This window comes from Callorhinus ursinus, unplaced genomic scaffold, assembly GCF_003265705.2.
Source record: "Callorhinus ursinus isolate GAN/ISIS: 27379988/994484 unplaced genomic scaffold, GSC_fseal_2.0 scaffold59, whole genome shotgun sequence".
Classification (NCBI taxonomy): Eukaryota; Metazoa; Chordata; class Mammalia; order Carnivora; family Otariidae; genus Callorhinus; species Callorhinus ursinus.
The window spans coordinates 3306707-3324584 of NW_027397121.1; the positions used below are offsets into that span (position 1 = coordinate 3306707).

A 17878-nucleotide genomic window follows, 5' to 3' on the forward strand; every position below is an offset into this window, starting at 1 on the left:
CTAGGGCAATGTTGATAACAATGGAAATTTGTTGAGTGACTAATATAAACCAGGGGCTACATTTAGGTGCTTTATACACTTTGTTTCTAAACCTCTGCAAAGCGGAAATTATGCTATGTCATAGTTATAGTTATCTACTGCTGCGTAACAAATGCTCTAAAACTCAGCAGCTCAAAACAACAAACACGTATTGCCTCACCATTCCTGTGGGACCAGAATCCAGGAGCAGCTTAGCTGGCTGGTTCTGGCCCATGGTCTCTCAGGAGGCTGCAGCCATTTGAGAACTGACTGGGGTGGGAGGAGCCGCTTGCAGGCTACCTCCTGTGGCTGTTGACCCGAGGTTTCCCTTCTTCCCCTGTGGATCCCTCCCTCCGGAGGGCTGCTCATGACAAGCCAGATGGCTTTCCCCAAGATGGAAATCACAGTCCTTCATAACCTGATCTTGGAAGTGACATACCATCATGCCCACTGTGTTATATTGGTCACACAGCCCATCCCTGGTACAAAGTGGGAGGACACCCCAGGAAAAGGACTAGAGGTCGGGATCGCTGGGGACCATCTTGGAGGCTGGCTACCCCATAGACCTCTTCTGCAGATGAAAAATCTGAAGCTGAGAGAGGAGTAAGCTACCCAAGGACACTAAAAACTTTATCAAATTCTTAGTCTTACAGGCACTAAGGCACATTTAGTCCTCCCAGGAGGCCTAGGCGGCATATTCTCCATTTTCCCAATGAGAAAAGGAAGGCAGGAAAGGTGGGATAACTTGCCCCAGTCCGACTTGCCTCTTAACCACTGCACTGTACTGCCTTCTTTAAAGCCTCCTCCCTCTGACCCCAGATTCCCCAGATTCTTTCCCGAGGCACCCTACCCCATCTGTGTATTCCCCTGGGGGAATTAGTTTCCCAGGCCGGGGTGGTCCCCACGGGCACTCCGGAAAAGCAGTGGGGGCCGGGGGGAGGGAAGGCACGGTCGCCTGGCCTTCAGCCCGGAACCCTCCCCCCACCCCCCACGGCCGCGGCTCACTCGGCCCACCCCGCGGGCCCAGGTGCGCTGGACCAAGACTGCGGGCAGCGCCTCGGACAAGTTCCAGGAGACATCGGTGTTCAACGAGACGCTGCGCATCGAGCGCATCGCGCGCACGCAGGGCGGCCGCTACTACTGCAAGGCGGAGAACGGCGTGGGCGTGCCCGCCATCAAGTCTATCCGCGTGGACGTGCAGTGTGAGTCTCAGCCGGGGGTGCCCCCGGGGCACTCAGGCTGGGCGGGAGGAGGGGGTGGAAAGGAGGCTGGAGAAGCGACACCTCCGTGGAAGAGCACAGTAGAGACTTCATCTTTCCCGGACTAAAGGGGTTTACCTGCTGTTCCTCCAGTGTGTCTACCCTCTACCCTTCACACGTTTCCCTCCACGATCCATACGTATCTGGCAACAGCCCTCTCAAGTGATCAGGGAGGGTGGGACAGGTTGAATTGTACTTTTTTCACAGATGAAATTGTGGTACCGGGGGTTTGTGACTTGTTCACCCGCAAAGGTTCCCTGGACTCTGCTGTGGTGCCCTTCCCATAGTACCTCATGTCTCTGCTTTTGCCCCAGGGGCTGTTCTGAAACTTCCCTACTCCCACCACTTACAGGACCAAGCACCCCTCAATCCTGGCTGCTGGTTGAATGGGAAGCCCCTAGTCCCCCTACCTGCCTGCCATAGAGATACCCCCCTTAGTCCCAAGAGTCTATTTCACTGCTTGCACAGGCTGATCCTAGTTACCCAGAAGCCATAGGGCCAAGCCAAGGGGCCTGTCTGACACCATCTTAATGTCTACAATGAACCTACCCATTAAATATGCCCATGCCCCCCGGCAAGTGAGACCCCCAAGTGGTGAGCAATGGAACCTTAGACCCTTCTGTCCCCTTTCAGTCAACGACAGACCTGCCAAATCCTGGGACTGGGGGTCATTTCTTGATTTATTGGTGCTGGAAGGGGCCTGGGTATCACCAATGCTCTACCTCCACCTCTGGTCTTTGTTATGAGTTCTGTCCAAGTGGGCTGTACGAGGACAGAATGATGAGACACCTGTCGAAGGATGTTAGGCTGTAGAATGTGGGTGCCTTTGGTTCACAACGCTGGCTGCCCATTAGAATGTCTAGGGGGGGTCTTTAGAAGAAACTACCGATGCCTGGGTTCCACTTCCAGCGATTCTGATAATTGGGGATGGGGCCCTGGCATCAGGATTTTTCTTAAACTCTTTTTTTTTAATTGAGGATTAAGCTACACCCGATAGAATACACTAATCTTAAATGTACAGTTCAGTGAATTCTTATGTCTATGCATGTGTAAACACCATCCAGTTCAAGAGCATTTCCAGGACCAGAAAGTTTCCTCCTGCTCCCTCCCAGTCAATAATCTCCTTAGAGGCAATCATTCTTCTGACTTCTGACACCATCAATGAGCTCTGCCAGGCAGTGGTATTAGAAAGTCTCCATGTGATTCTGTCGTGCAAACAGAGGTGAGAACCACCAATCTAGTCCAATTTACCAGCGAGGAAACAAGCCCAGAGAGAGAAGAGACTTAGGCAGGTCACACTGCAAATTAACAGCTAACCTGGGATTTGAACCCGTGTCCTGATTTCCAGTCTGCAGCTGCTTCTTCCATCCCATGATGGGAGGGTGAAGATAGACACCCGCATGCAGGGCCGGGGGGAGGGACAGCTGGGAAGCCGTTAAGTCCATTCCCCTGCCTCCAATGGGTGGTCAAGCTTGTGGGCTGGGAGAGCATCTGGCTCTCTGGAAGCATCCCTTGAGGGTGGCTTAGCTTTCCCTGGTGGCTGCCAGAAAACCCAGCCCCCCACCTTGGGGTGAGCCGGCCCTGACTCCACTGGGGCTGTGTCCTTGCAGACCTGGACGAGCCCGTGCTGACGGTGCACCAGACGGTGAGCGATGTTCGAGGCAATTTCTACCAGGAGAAGACGGTGTTCCTGCGCTGTACTGTCAACTCCAACCCACCTGCCCGCTTCATCTGGAAGCGGGGCTCCGACACCCTGTCTCACAGCCAGGACAATGGGGTCGACATCTATGAGCCCCTCTACACCCAGGTCAGGATGGACAGCAGCCAGCCTGGTCTCCTCATGGCTCGCCCCACACTCTTCCTTCTGCACCCAGCAAGGGAGGGGGACGCAGAGACCTAGGCCCTGTGATCCTGTGTTCCGGGGACTATGCCCTGACTCCTGTAATTCTGTCCTGACGTCAGAAGCATGCATTCTGATTGGGCTTCAGACAGCCCTTGCCAAATGAAATCAGGACAGAAAGGTCAGGGAGGACGGGAGAGTCCCCCAGGCACCAGTCCTCCGGGGACATTGCTAGTTAGGAAAGGCACCCTCCAGGGGCAGGCATGTGATCCCTGCGTGCGGCTGACTGGCAGAGTATTGGGAACTCTTGGGCAGGCGCAGTAGCAGTTGGGGGCAGAGAGATGACTGCACTTCCCATGGGACCCCTACAGTCCCGGGAGGTGGTGATGCAGCTGTCCTACCAGGAGCGTCTTTCAGAGGTTGGCTATCCTAGGTGGCAAAGCTCCACATGAGGCCATGGCCTGCGGGCCAGCCCCACGTTTGTATGGGTTGTAAGACAGAGCAGGAGTCCTTCCTTACCCTCCATTTCCCAGAGTGGGAAAACTGAGGCCTGGTCCCGGCCGGTGTGTCCCAGGACAGCACCAGATGCAGAGAAGCCCAAGGTTTGGAGACTGCAGTATCCACCCCAGTTTCCGGCTCCCTGAGCCTAAATGGTGTGGAGGTTGAAAAGATAGGAATTAAAGTAGGAATTTGCTTCCGCCTCGGGTGCTGGGTGAATGTGTGTGGGATCCCTAGAGACCCAAGCAGGCCCCTCACCCCAGTGCTCTGCTGCTGCCTAGGGGGAGACCAAGGTCCTGAAGCTGAAGAACCTGCGGCCCCAGGACTATGCCAGCTACACCTGCCAGGTGTCCGTACGCAACGTGTGCGGCATCCCGGACAAGGCCATCACCTTCCGGCTCACCAACACCACGGGTACAGGCCTTCCCTGCCCGTCCCCCACCCCCCACTGCCCGCCTGGGGCTGACTCCCCAGCTAGGAGACGGCGCCCCGCCCCACACAGGACTCTAGGCCCCTCACCGTGAGCATGTCCCCACCCTGCCCCTCCGCCTGCTCCCTGCCCTCTCCCTCCAGGCCTTCCCCAAGCCCATGGCTTCTCCTCCCCGCTTCAGCTCCCCCAGCGCTGCCTCACGGTCCCCTAAGACCCCACCACCTTGTCCTTATAGCACCACCAGCCCTGAAGCTGTCTGTGAATGAAACTCTGGTGGTCAACCCGGGGGAGAATGTGACAGTACAGTGTCTGCTGGCAGGCGGCGATCCCTTACCCCAGCTGCAATGGTCCCACGGGCAGGGCCCGCTGCCCCTGGGTGCTGTGGCCCAGAGTGGCACCCTCAGCATCCCCTCAGTGCAGGCCCGGGACTCTGGCTACTACAACTGCACGGCCACCAACAATGTGGGCAACCCTGCCAAGAAGACGGTCAACCTGCTGGTGCGATGTACGTGGGTCCGGAGGGGCGGGAGGGGACTCAGGAGGCGGGCGGGGGCCCTGCCCTCCAGGAACCGCCGGGGAACTGGGAAAGGAGCCTGTCCGCTTCCTTTTGTCTGTCTGCCGGCGGCTGGACTACAATTTGTATAAAGTTTTATTTATAATCTACATTTCCAAATGTCATCTTGACAATGGAAGAAGTGGGAAGGGCTGGCATTGATTTCCCAATATATTTTTTTAAGATTTTATTTATTCATGAGAGAGAGAGGCAGAGGGAGAGGGAGAAGCAGACTCCTCACTGAGCAGGGAGCCCAATGCGGGACTCGATCCCAAGACCCTGGGATCACGACCTGAGCCAAAGGCAGACGCTTAACTGACTGAGCCACTCAGGCACCCCAATTACCGACATCTTTCTTAGATTGGGAAACTGAGGCTGCCAAAAGCTAAATGTGGACGTTCCACTCTTTAAGAGAAATTTCCTGACTCTTCCCATACAATGGTTTCTACATTTGTCACAGAATTAAAATGAAAATAACATGGATTTGTACATACCTCATATGCAAATCTTTATTAGCAAAGCGTGTCGGTGAGTCTGAAGGTAATTACTAAATGTAAAAATGATACAAAACTTGGGGCACAATTAAAGAAGTATAAACACCCTACTTACTAAACCTCAGCCTCATTAGCTTCTCAGTATGATCTTGATTTTGCTACTGTGCTTGAAGGAGAAAGCTTTTTTTTTTTTTAAGTTTTATTTATTTAAGTAATCTCTATACCCAACATGGGGCTCGAACTCACGACCCTGAGATCAAGAGTCACATGCTCTACTGACTGAGCCAGCTGGGCGCCCCTAAAGAGAAAACTTTAAATTCTTCTGACTGAGGAGTAACTTTAGGTTGTTGTTTGGTTGTTGTTTATTTACTTGAAAATTTTAAAGATCCAGGCTTGTTTGCAGCTCTTTAGCCCTTGAAAATAAAGTACAGCTTCTGTCAAATCCAGTGGAGAGTCTTCTGATGAAATGGTCCCTCCTTTTTGTTCTTCCCTCACCAACCAGTCTCTCTCTGACTCTTATCCCAAAAAGAAGCTAGCTCTTGGTGACTTTTTACTTAATCAGAGCAAGAAAGACAGTAGCAAGATTGTTGCTGATGACTACTTTTTCCTTTGATGGTACTTTTCTTGTCAGATTACTCTTTTCCACCTAATTCCATTTGGCCTTTAAAACCTAGGTTCCTGAGATTTCAGTTTACATCAAATACTTACGGTCACCTCTTAGGGTGACATCCAGCCTGCTCTGCCCAGCCCAGTCCTAGTTCATGGCCGTTGTACCAGGGACCTGTCAAATTAGCAGCCACTATTGAGAATGCCGTCTTGGGGCACCTGGGTGGCTCAGTCAGTTAAGTGTCCAACTCTTGATTTCAGCTCAGGTCTTGATCTCAGGGTCATGCGTTCAAGCCCTGCTTTGGGCTCCATGGTAGATGTGGAGCCTACTTAAAAAAAGAAGAAGAAAAATTCTCTCTAACTCTTGGCTACGTCAGACAATATTCAGATTTTTCAAAGAGGCTAGACCTTTTTCCTAAACTCTGTGTTTTGTGTAATTTCACATAAAATAATTGTATTTGGCTTTTATTATAAAAATTGCACAAACTTGTTGCAAAGAAGCAAACAGTACAAAAGGATAAAATTTCCCCTCAGCCCCACTCTCTAGACAGAAGCACTAGTACATTCTGGTGCCTCTTTCCAAAAATTGTACTTTGCATATTCAAGGTTTAAAACAAGAATAAAAATAAAGCAGTGCAGCCTTTAAGAGTGCAGGCTGAGTCTGAATTCAAGGTTGGCTATTTCTTTGGGCAAGTTACTTAAGCTGTCTGAGCCTCAGTTCTCTCCTTTGTAAAATGGGGACAGCAGAGTGCCCCACTCCAAGGTTGTGGGATGGGTGAGGTGAGTAAACCGTGTCAAGCGCTTGGGGCGGTGCCTCTCACGTAACGGACGTTCGGTCAACAGCGGCTATAACAATTCCTAAACCCACTTTTCTACAGCCAGCTTTTTTGGATTTTTAAAAATGCATCTGAGCAAGCAGAATGATTTCCAAGCAAAGTGATGGTTTCTCTTGGGGGGGGGTGGTGGTGTGGGAAGGCCAGTTCAAGGAGAGAAACTGGGTCTGGACAGGGGTGGGAGGGACATAGACCCTTGGCTTTGGGCCAGCCCCAGCCACCTCTCCCTCCCCATCCACCCATAGCCATGAAGAATGCTACGTTCCAGATCACCCCAGATGTGATCAAAGAGAGTGAGAACATACAGCTGGGCCAGGACCTGAAGCTGTCGTGCCATGTGGATGCAGTACCCCAGGAGAAGGTGACCTACCAGTGGTTCAAGAATGGCAAGCCGGCACGCATGTCCAAGAGGCTGCTGGTGACCCGAAATGACCCCGAGTTGCCTGCCGTCACGAGCAGCCTAGAGCTCATTGACCTGCACTTCAGCGACTATGGCACCTACTTGTGTGTGGCTTCCTTCCCAGGAGCACCTGTGCCTGACCTCAGCGTCGAGGTCAACATCTCCTCTGAGACAGGTGGGCAGCTGAAGCGGCATGGGTGTTTGTGTGTGTGTGTGAGGAAACTGGAGAGGCCCACAGAGGGGAGGTGGGCACAGTAGCTTGGGGGAAAGGAGACCAGAGTGAGGGGGACATGATTTGTGTTTCCTCTGTGTCCATACCCATTTATTAAGCATCTGTTGTATGCCAGGCATTTGTGCTAGGCTCTGGGGTAGAGTGGTGGGCAAAATGAGCTCGGCTGGCATTGAACGAAGCAGGAAGGCAAACGTTTTTCAGATAGTCTCACAAATAAATATATCACTGCAAACTCTGATACATGAGAGTCGGGAAAGAGTTTCCTAAGATAGAATGTTTGATCTGAGATCTGAGGGAGGGGCAGGATTTTGCTAGGCAAAAGAGAGCAAGGGAGGGTAGAAGAAAAGGGAGGCCAAAGAAGCAGCATGTGCAAAGGCCCTACGGCAGGTAAGTGCATGGGCCATTTGGAGCACTTTTGAAGGGAGGAAAGTGGAGCTGAGAGAATGGCGTGAGATGGGAGAGAGCAGGGGGTGAGCGGGGGCCAGATTATGTAGGGATTTGGGTCTTTATTCCAATAATAATAAATAACAACAATAAGATAATGACTAACATTTATTGAGTGTTTACTCTGTGTTCTGATGATTTCATATTTAGCTCATTCACCTTCATGGTTTACCTTATGTGGTAGTTTATCATCAGTGTTTAGAGGTGAAGAAACAGGCTCAGAGAGTTTAAGAAACTCACCTAAGTTAACAAACAGTAAGTGGGGTAGCTGGGATTTGAACCCAGGCAGTCTGACTGTAGAGCCACCCCTGAAGGGTTTACATTTTAAGAATGACAGGACTTTAGAGGGGATGATTTTGGAGAGAGTCTCTAGAATCTCATCTCCAGTCCTTAGCCCCTTGCACGGAGGAGCTGGCTGACTTTGGCTAAGCCTCTTTGACTCTCTGGGCCTCAGTTTCTCCTCTGTGAGATATTGAACCAGATGGCCTCAGAGGCCCCTTCCATCCTGACTTCTGCACAGAGAAAAGACTTCGTAGCCAGGGAGTGTGTCCCTTACAAGCCTTATAAGTGGATCCCATAGCCGGGACACAGGATGGGAGAGGGAAGATGAGCCTGGGGAGTGGCAGAGGCTGGAGCACGAGGGTCTTGTTTGTAGGGCCAAGGAACTGGAGCCTTAACCTGAGGGCAGTGCAGCCTCAAAGGAAGGAGACAGCCCTTTAACCTGTGGGGGCAGAGCAAGGTTGGGAGCTGGGACGTTTTGGAAACAGGGAAATCAATAGGGCACTGGGCCATTTCCTCCATTTGGCTCATTAGCCTGATGCCTAGGGCATGGAAGCTTTTTAAGGGCCTGTGGAAATAATTTAGACCTGGAAAAGCAAATTAATTGGCTGCAAAATACAAAGAGAAAACTGTAAAATTAAAGCCGATGCATTTGTATAAATGTTTACAAGAGTATGAATGATCCTAACTAGATAACTGGACCTCAGCTTGCCTTGTGGAGTTATTTACAATTTATATTTAATGTAGGACATTTTAATTTGTTTGATGGGATGTGGGATGGGACCCATGGGAGTCTTTAAAAGACCCTCCAGTTGGGCGATGTGTTGGGTTGGATTAGGTTTGGCTGTGTGTAACAGAAAATCCCGAATACTACTAGTGGCTTAAATGAGCTAGATGTGTATTTTTTTTTCCTCATAAAAGTGAGCAGTCCAGGCTGGAATAATGGCTCAGCTCCACCTAGTCCTCAGGGCCCCAGGCTCCATCTTGTCTTGCTATTCTGTTATCACTAGTGTGGGCCACCTTGTCCACAATGGCAGTTCCAGCTGCAGCCATCAGTCTGCATTCCAGCCCGCAGGAAGGAGGAGAAGAGGGGCACAGCTTCGCCTTTTACAGACCCTTATTTCCTGTCACATCCCACTGGCCAGAATTTAGTCACATGGTCACAGCTAGCTAGCACTAAGACAGGCTGGGAGACATAATGGTTATTCTGGCTGTGTGCCCTGCTAAACTCCAGATATCCTATTACTTTGGAAGAAAGGGTAAGCATGTTGAGGGACAGCCTAGGGATCTGGGATAACACTCCAGAAGGCAAGATGTTGTGCTAACACTCCAGAAGGCAGGATGTTGTGATAACACTCCAGAAGGCAGGATGTTGTGATAACACTCCAGAAGGCAAGATGGAAGCTTTAACTAGATCGGGGTCAGTGGGCAGGAGAGAGGGGGTTGAGGGAGGAAGTCACTGAGTAGAACTGTTTACAAGGTGGAACCCCCTTTCCTTGGGCTAAACGAAAAGAAGGAATAGGCCAGGAGGACTTCAGGTCTCTTTCTGAGTTGGGAGACCCTGAGGTAGAGACCCCAGGAGGTAGAGAGAACTGGGGGAGGTGAGCTGTGTTTTGGAGATACTGAGGGGTCTTTGGGACATCTGGGATGGGGAAGGGAGGCTCAAACCTAGGGAGAGAGAAGCCGAAGCCCGAAAGCAGGGGCCAGCGGGAGCTCTAACCCTGCTCCTGCCCACCTCCCCACCGCAGTGCCTCCCACCATCAGCGTGCCCAAGGGCAGGGCCGTGGTCACAGTGCGGGAGGGCTCGCCCGCCGAGCTGCAGTGTGAGGTTCGAGGCAAGCCGCGGCCGCCGGTGCTCTGGTCCCGCGTGGACAAGGAGGCTGCGCTGCTGCCCTCGGGGCTGCCCCTGGAGGAGACCCCGGACGGGAAGCTGCGACTGGAGCACGTGAGCCGCGACATGAGTGGGACCTACCGCTGCCAGACGGCTCGGTATAATGGCTTCAACGTGCGCCCCCGCGAGGCCCAGGTGCAGCTGAATGTGCAGTGTGAGTCTCATCGCCCCACCTGGACTCCCTTCTGGGCTGTCCCTCCCGGTTCTCAGCCTGACCTGCCCCTTCTCCACCCCTCATTCACTCCAGGTCAACCAACCCCCTCCACGTACTGCCCATATCCCCGAAACCTTACCAACCCCGTGTTCTAAGGCGGGAGGTCTGTGACCCTTGGCACATTGCCATTATCGAGTGCCGCCCCCCTCGCCCCCATCTTCATTCCCAGGGACCCAGTGAGCAAAGAAATAACTGATAGAACATAACAGGTAGACATGGGAGTTTGAAAGACCTTCACGGGAGTACGTTGTGTCTGATAGTATAACGATGAGAGTTAACTCACGTCGTGCCAAGCACTGTTCTAAGAGCATTTTAATGCATGAACTCATTTAACCCTTCACAGCCCTATAAATAGACGCTATTATTTCCTTATTTTTACAAACCGAGAAGCCGAGTCACAGGATAAGTCACTTGCCTAAGGTCTTACCAGCTAGTGTGAGGCAGGGTTGAGATTTGAACCTAAGGCGTCTAGCTCTGGGGATCTTGCTCTGAGCTCCGATGTTATGCTGCTTTTCACTACGTGGGGGAGGGGGCGGGGAGAGGAGTGTGAGGGGACCATCTGAGGCAAAGACTAGAGGCCCAGTCTGGGAAGCATGGCTGGAAGAATTGGCCGGGATGGGGTGGGTATTTGCTCAGAGCGCGGCTGTTGTGTATGTTACGAGTGTGTATCCGCTCTGAGAACCCTCCAGGCTGGGGGGTGCGGGAGCAGAGTCGAGTGCGTCGCCTCCGATGGGGCCGCTCCTCCAACCCCACCCGGCCCCGCTGACCGCCGCCCCCGTCCCCAGTCCCGCCGGAGGTGGAGCCCAGCTCGCAGGATGTGCGCCAAGCGCTGGGCCGGCCCGTGCTGCTGCGCTGCTCGCTGCTGCGGGGCAGCCCCCAGCGTATCGCCTCGGCCGTGTGGCGCTTCAAAGGGCAGCTGCTGCCTCCGCCGCCCGCTGTCCCCGTCGCCGCCGAGGCCCCCGACCACTCCGAACTGCGCCTCGACGCCGTCACCCGCGACAGCAGCGGCAGCTACGAGTGCAGCATCTCGAACGACGTTGGCTCGGCTGCCTGCCTTTTTCAGGTCTCGGGTGAGCGTCCCGTGGGTCCCGCCCCACCCAACAGCGCTCACCTGGGGCCAGGCTCCGCCCCAACCCCGCCCACAGTCGGCCTGGGCCCCGCCCCTTTCCTGCGTCCCTTCACTAAGTTTAGGTCCCTGCCTTTCCAAGACTCGCCCATGCCAGGTCTAAGCCCCGCCCACGCCGCTCGGAGCAAACTGTGACATCTTTTAGGGCCCCTCTAGACCCGGCTATACCGCTTCACTCACGCCCTCTCCAGGTGTAGGAACTTCTCAAGTCCCACTTATACGTGCCCTAAGCCCCGCCCGTTTTAGCTAAGCCTCCCTCCCCTTGGCCTCGGACAGCCCTGCCGCTTTCAAACCCCTACTTCCCCGGGCTTAGGCTTCGCCCCTCTAGCCCCGCGAGCACCAAGTATGGGCCTTTCCCTTTAAAGACCCATCCACACCGCGCCTGGGCTCCAATTACGAGGCATAGGCCCCACCCCTTCCAGCCTCGTCCAATCCCAGCTCTCCGTTTCCTCCTTTCCGGGTAGCAGGTGCGCTCCAGCTCCGCCCACACCAGGTTTAAACCCGCCTACTCAGGCCCTGGGCACCGCCCCATCCCAGCCATCACATTTCAAGCCCCTCCTCCTTCGTCCTGGGCCGCGGAGGCTGCGGACGGAGGACCCCTTCTTTTCGTAACTGCAGGCCCAATGTGAGGGGCCTGAGCTGTAGCTAAGAGGAGAGAAGACGACCCTCAACAGCTTCTCTGGAACGTCGTGGGTGGCTCTGGGCCAGCCAGCGCACATTTCCTGAGCCGTCACCCCAGAGATTCAGGCCCCTTGGTGCCCAGAAATCCCTCTCAGCCTATCTCGCCATCAAGTCCTTCCTGGGTGGGCTGTTTGGGGCTGCAGGCGGGCATGGGTGATTCAGAAAGGGGTGGAGGTCGTGGTGAAGGCTGAGGAGAACGCATAGGGGCCGAAGGGGTTTCTGATGCCCTTTCTCTTCTTTGAGGGAGAGCTGGTTCCCTGTCAGAGCTGGTGGCAGCGCCCCTGGAGGAGAGCCCCAGGTGTGCCTGTCCCCTTCTACTGCACCTCCAGCTCTCTCAGCAGCCCCCAACTGACCGGGTGCCCCTTTAGCTCCTGTTTGGATCTCTTCACTCAAAAGCAGGGGGCCAGGACCACAGGTCACTCCCTAGCCCTTCCCCACCCCACCCCGCCCTGCCAGCCAGAGGCCCCTATGACATTTCCCACCTCCTTCCCCCTCCCCTGTTCTCCCACACTTCCCCTGTCTCCCCACCTTTTTGCCTCTCTCTCTCCCTCTCCTTTCTCTTCCTTCCACCTCAAAATCCTTGACCCTTCTTCGTGTCTTTCCCCCCACTCTCTTTCCCTGTGACTTCTCTAATATCCCTCCTGTGTGTCTCCCCAAATTTCTCTTTTCTCTGGGTTTTCCTTGACCTTTCCTCTCTGTTCTCACCAATACCACGTCTTGGAATTCCCAATCTCCCTTTTCTCCACTTCCCACTTTCCCTCATACCCCACCCTCGCTCCCCCAATCTCCTCCTCTCCCACTGTCTCCTCTCTTCACTGTATTCCCTTTCTCTTTGTCTCCCCGTACCCTGTCTCTGTTCCTTGCCATCTTCTTCCTTCTCCCTCTCCCGTGCCTCCTCTCTCTCTGTCTCTCCCCACCCCCCACCCTTCACGGCCCCACGCCCCCCTCCCCGCCCTCTCAGCCAAAGCCTACAGCCCGGAGTTTTACTTCGACACCCCCAACCCCACCCGCAGCCACAAGCTGTCCAAGAACTACTCCTATGTGCTGCAGTGGACCCAGAGGGAGCCCGATGCTGTCGACCCCCTGCTCAACTACAGACTCAGTGTCCGCCAGGTGGGCCGGGAGGGACAGGGGCCCGGGGGCAGGCTGACCCTGGGAGTGTCCCTCAAGCCATGGGAAGGGGTTGGAGGCAGGGCTTGGACATATTTGACCCCCTTACAGACCACTCTTTAGAGCCAGAGAGAAAGTATTCCGGACACAGCAGCAGAAGCTGGGAGGTTCTAGGGACCTGCCCCCTCTGACCCCATGCTTTGGGCCCAGCTCTGAGAACTGGGCTGGATCTGCTGGGGATCTTGGACAGGGGAAAGGGGACAGAGCTAGCTCTGCTCACAAAACACAGAATCTACTTGTGAGTCAGGAGCTTAGAGTGGGGTAGGGGGGCAGTCTCATCCACAGGGTCTCTAGAATGCAAAGCTGGAGCTATGCTGTTCTTGTGTCCAGTCTAATTCCATGTGGTTCTCCCCAAGGGGCAGGGGCTGTGGAGGGTAAAAGTGTGGCTCTGGGGCAGACCGCCTAGGCTAGAATCTAGCTCTGTGTGAGCTAGGGCAAATGACATCTCTTTGGCCTCAGTTTCTTTATCTGTAAAATGGGAGTCATTATAATGTTCCACCTCAGAGGATTGTTATTTTGAGGATTAAGTGAGTTAATAATGGCAAATCACTTTGAACAGTGCCCAGCATCATGTATTATTAAGGACAGCCCTAGGAGGGAGGCGTGGTAGGAGTGATTGCTCTCTCTCACAGAGGGGGAAACTGAGGGTCTGGCTTCCTAGTCCTTTATTCTTTCTGCTCCCTGACACTGCCCCCCACCCCACCCTCCAAGTCACACCAGGGCCTGGGCCGGTGCTCTGGTGGAGGGTGTGGCCTGCTGGGCATCTGGGAACACCCTGTATCTGCAGTTGAATCAGCACAACGCCATGGTGAAGGCCATCCCAGTGCGGCGCGTGGAGAAGGGGCAGCTGCTGGAGTACATCCTGACTGACCTCCGTGTGCCCCACAGCTACGAGGTCCGCCTCACACCCTACACCACCTTCGGGGCTGGTGACATGGCCTCCCGCATCATCCACTACACAGAGCGTAGGTGGTGGTGGTGGGGTAGGGGTGGTGGGAAGGGTGGGCTCATCTCCTCCCCAGGGGACCCCCCCTTCAACCTCCCCACATGGTTCCAGAGCTTGGGGCTCCCCACTGTGCAGTGTGCTACTTTGTCACCGCAGGCTAGGCCCCTCTGGCCCCCAGTCCTGGTTTCGGGAACCCTGTCCCCTGGTCCAAAGCCTGGGCACCCTCTGTATGGTCCCACACCTCAGTTCTGACTTGGTTTTCCCGCTTGCTTTCTCAGCCATCAACTCTCCCAACCTGTCAGGTGAGACATCTCCCTCCCACTTCCCCTTCCCTTTGGGAACACAAAGACTCCCTTGGTGGGAGGAGAGGACCCTGAGAGATACCCAGAGAGAAAATGGGGTGGAGGCCAGCCGCTGGAAGGAGAAGCCAAAGGGGACAAGGCTGGGCTTGGAGACACGTGCATCCAGGATTGATTCTGGGGCTTAAAGGTGGAGCGGGGCAGAGGTAGGGGACGTCTGTAACTCAGGGCCTCCCCCCCTCAGTCAGCACCCTGATCCTGTCCCCTAGAATCACTGTCCGTAAAAGAAAAGTGGAGAGACCAGACTTATCCACATCCCCTGTTCTCTGCTGCAGGGGTCCTTAACCTGAGATCCAGGAAGCCCTCCCTCCCCCCAAAGGATCTGTGTGTAGAATTCAGGGGGTCTGTGAACCTGGAACGTGGAAGCGCATACAGTTACTTCTTTATCTTCCCCTAACTTCTAGCAGAAGTTTAACATCTTCAGGGACGAATGTAGGCAACGGACCACACTAGTATAATCACTACCTGTGACCCTGTCATCAGGACAAAGCCCCGGTTTGCACATGATCTTAAAGTTGTTGCAGCCTCTCCTGAGTATCATTTACATTCATCAGGGCTTCAAAACCACAGCAGTTATTAGAGCTAACACTAGATCTTGTTATTTAATTAGATAATAAAGAAGCCCACCTATTGTTATCTCACAAATGTGTTTTTTAAATATTTTGACAGCTGTATCTCCATATAAGTGATTTTCCTTTGTGACCCTGTGTATTTCATTTTGTGCATCTAAAATTATTATTCTGAGATGGAGCCCTTAGACTTCACTAGATGTCAGAGGGTCTGCGGTGTACAAAGGTTAGGAAGTCCCGTTCTGGGAACGGATTTCTCAGGGACCCTGTTGCCTGGTTTCTCAAGCCCTGAGATCCTAGGCCTACGGCTTGGATGTGTGGCACCTGCCTCGGGGTGGCCAGGGAGGGTGAAACTAGACCAGGCCGCCTCCTGACCCTCTTTGTCCCCTTCCCCTGCCCCCTTGGCCCAATGCAGACAACACCTGCCACTTTGAAGATGAGAAGATCTGTGGCTACACCCAGGACCTGACAGACAACTTTGACTGGACACGGCAGAATGCCCTCAACCAGAATCCCAAGCGCTCCCCCAACACTGGTCCCCCCACTGACATCAGTGGCACCCCTGAGGGTGAGGACATGGACTGCGACAAGAACAGCTTCAGGGAGGGGTCTAGCACTAGGGAGCCCCAGTCCAAGGGGGGAGACACAGCCCTGCCCTCAGGGAGCCCCAGTCTGAGGGGAGACACAGCCCTGCCCTCAGGGAGCCCTAATTTGAGGGGGAGGCACAACTCTGTCTTCATGGGGACTCAGAAGAAGAGAAACTGCAGTAGAGCTCGGAACTCCTGGCCTAGACTCCTGTGCCGGCCGGTGAGGCAGGGAGGTGGAGGTGGGATGGGTGAGGCCCCTGGGGTCAGATGAAGTTAAGGCAGTGAAGGAAGCAGGTGGAAAGTGGCCTGTGTGGGGTGAGGAGGAGGCTGTTGGTGCATCTCCCCCTCCCCAACAGGCTACTACATGTTCATCGAGACGTCAAGGCCCCGGGAGCTGGGGGACCGAGCCCGTTTGGTGAGTCCCTTGTACAATGCCAGCGCTAAGTTCTACTGCGTCTCCTTTTTCTACCACATGTACGGGAAGCACATCGGTGAGTCGGGGGCCCGGTAGTCTGCCCAAGGGTTGCTGGGGCGGGGAGGAGAGAGGGAGTCCACAGGAGGCTGGGCATGGCCCATGCGAGGCCTGGGCTTCCCAACTTGGCTGAATCACAAATCCTTGGAGGGGGTGTAGGCAGAATCTGGGCAAGGGAGGAAGCCAGAGCCAGCTTGTCTGAGGTTGTCCTGAGTCTGCAAAGAAGATGGCTCCAGCAGGACAAGACGGAAGCCTTGGAGGAGAGAGCGAAAAAGGCTAAGAGGGTGTCTGTATTGAGCACCTGTCAAGTGCCCGGTGACTTCCTGGGTGCTCTGCCTCTGTAGTCCCATTATCTCTCACAAGCACCAGGTGAGGGAGGTACTACCATATAAATCAGAGAGGTTCAGCCTTTTCCCCAGGATCACACAGCAACCCAAGTTGTCTGACTCCCCCAAGCGCTGAACACAGGATTGGGAGGGTGCCGCTTTGTGAGCACTGAGGGGCAGTCCGGCTTCCTAAGGGTGGGCGTGCATTTGCCCTCTGGGAAGTCACGTGAATCAATGAACTTATTTCCCGAGCTCCTGCTCTGTGCCAGGCATCAGGTACTGCGATGAACAGGGCAGAGCAGTTCCCCGCGCTCCTGGCACCTACGGTCAAGTGGGAGAGACAGACGTTAAACAGCTAATGGCACCAGATAAGACTGAGGTGCCATTGTGACACGTGTCCACGTGGCCAAGACAGCTGGGAATAGGGACCAGCGCTGGGGGCTTGATTATGGAAGACTCTGCTGAGGAAGTGACAAGTTTTTAAATTTTTTATTTATTTGTTTGTTTACTTCTTTACTAAGACAGGCCATGTATTTTGCATGGGTCAGAAGGTACAAAGGGCGCATAATGAGAGTCCCCCTCCCATCCCAGCCCTCCTGCTACCTAGAGCCCTTCCCCAAAGGCAATCACTGCGCTAGATTTGGGGGCAGGTTTCCGGAAACACTGTGTACACATAGAAGCCAGAGGCAGATTTGAATTTGACCGGAGGAAGACCCCGTAAGCATCAGATCTGGACAGGAAGGCTTTCTAGCAGGGATGCTGTGGAGGGGCCCCCTGTCCCATCACATTACTCCCCTGCTCTGCCCCTTTCATCACCATCTCGCCTAGGCCTCCAGTATCTGATCCAGCCCCTGCCTCCTTCTCTGACCTCATTTTCTACCACTTTCGCCTTGGCTCCCACTCAGCTCGCGAGCACACTGGTCTCCTTGCTTTTCTTGAAATACCTGAGGTGGGGTCCTGCCAAAGAGGACTTTGCTCATGATGTTGCCTGGCCTGGAACATTCTCCCCCTTCCCTCATTCAGGTCTCCTCAGAGAGGTCCCTGACAGTCCCACCTCAATACCTCTTTATTCCTTTCCCTGCATTATTAGCTTTATAATGCTTATCACCAATAGAAGGTAAGCTCTAGGAGGGTAGGGGTCTTTGCCTTATTCACTGACGTACCTCTCATGTATAGAACAGTGCTTGGTACATAGTGGGGCTCAGTTAGTTGAACGAATGAATGATAGGGAGGCCTAAGGTTCCCGAACCCCAAAGAAACTTCTAACCATGAGGTTCTCTGAAAGTCCTCTTTCAGTTGTGAGGACCATCATAAACAGTTCATTCAGCATTTAATGGTTTAGAACCCATAGCAACTTGCTGCAGACCTTCCCTCAAAGGGTCAGACGGGGAGGAGAAGATGTGAATCCCCGCTAACTGTCACACCCCGGAGCAGAGAGTGATCTGGGGCCTGGAGGGCTGCAGTGGAAGGACTCGGGCTTCACAGGAAGCACAGAGGACTCCCAACTCAAGCCTAGGAAGATTTCTCGGGGGAGATGGCATTTCAGAGAGGCCTCGAATCACAGGAAGGATTTGGCCAGGGCAAAAGGTGGTAGGGGAGGGAGTCTCCAGCAGTGGGAAAAGCCTGAGCAGAAGCCCAAAGGCTGGGAAGC

The 17878-nt window shown here is 54.0% G+C and overlaps 1 protein-coding gene across 2 annotated transcripts in view; it reads left to right on the forward strand.

The window, feature by feature from the left end:
* Positions 1-17878, forward strand: part of MDGA1 (MAM domain containing glycosylphosphatidylinositol anchor 1) — a 57014-nt gene that overhangs the window by 31746 nt on the left and 7390 nt on the right. The window contains exons 3-14 of one of the 2 annotated variants that reach the window (XM_025862444.2): positions 1046-1220; positions 2888-3084; positions 3897-4029; positions 4281-4550; positions 6777-7106; positions 9635-9931; positions 10777-11061; positions 12760-12911; positions 13756-13933; positions 14193-14216; positions 15258-15410; positions 15786-15920. In XM_025862444.2, the coding sequence (XP_025718229.1) occupies positions 1046-1220; positions 2888-3084; positions 3897-4029; positions 4281-4550; positions 6777-7106; positions 9635-9931; positions 10777-11061; positions 12760-12911; positions 13756-13933; positions 14193-14216; positions 15258-15410; positions 15786-15920 (2329 nt within the window). The remainder of the gene's footprint in view (positions 1-1045; positions 1221-2887; positions 3085-3896; positions 4030-4280; positions 4551-6776; positions 7107-9634; positions 9932-10776; positions 11062-12759; positions 12912-13755; positions 13934-14192; positions 14217-15257; positions 15411-15785; positions 15921-17878) is intronic. The other variant, XM_073884869.1, reaches the window with a different exon arrangement.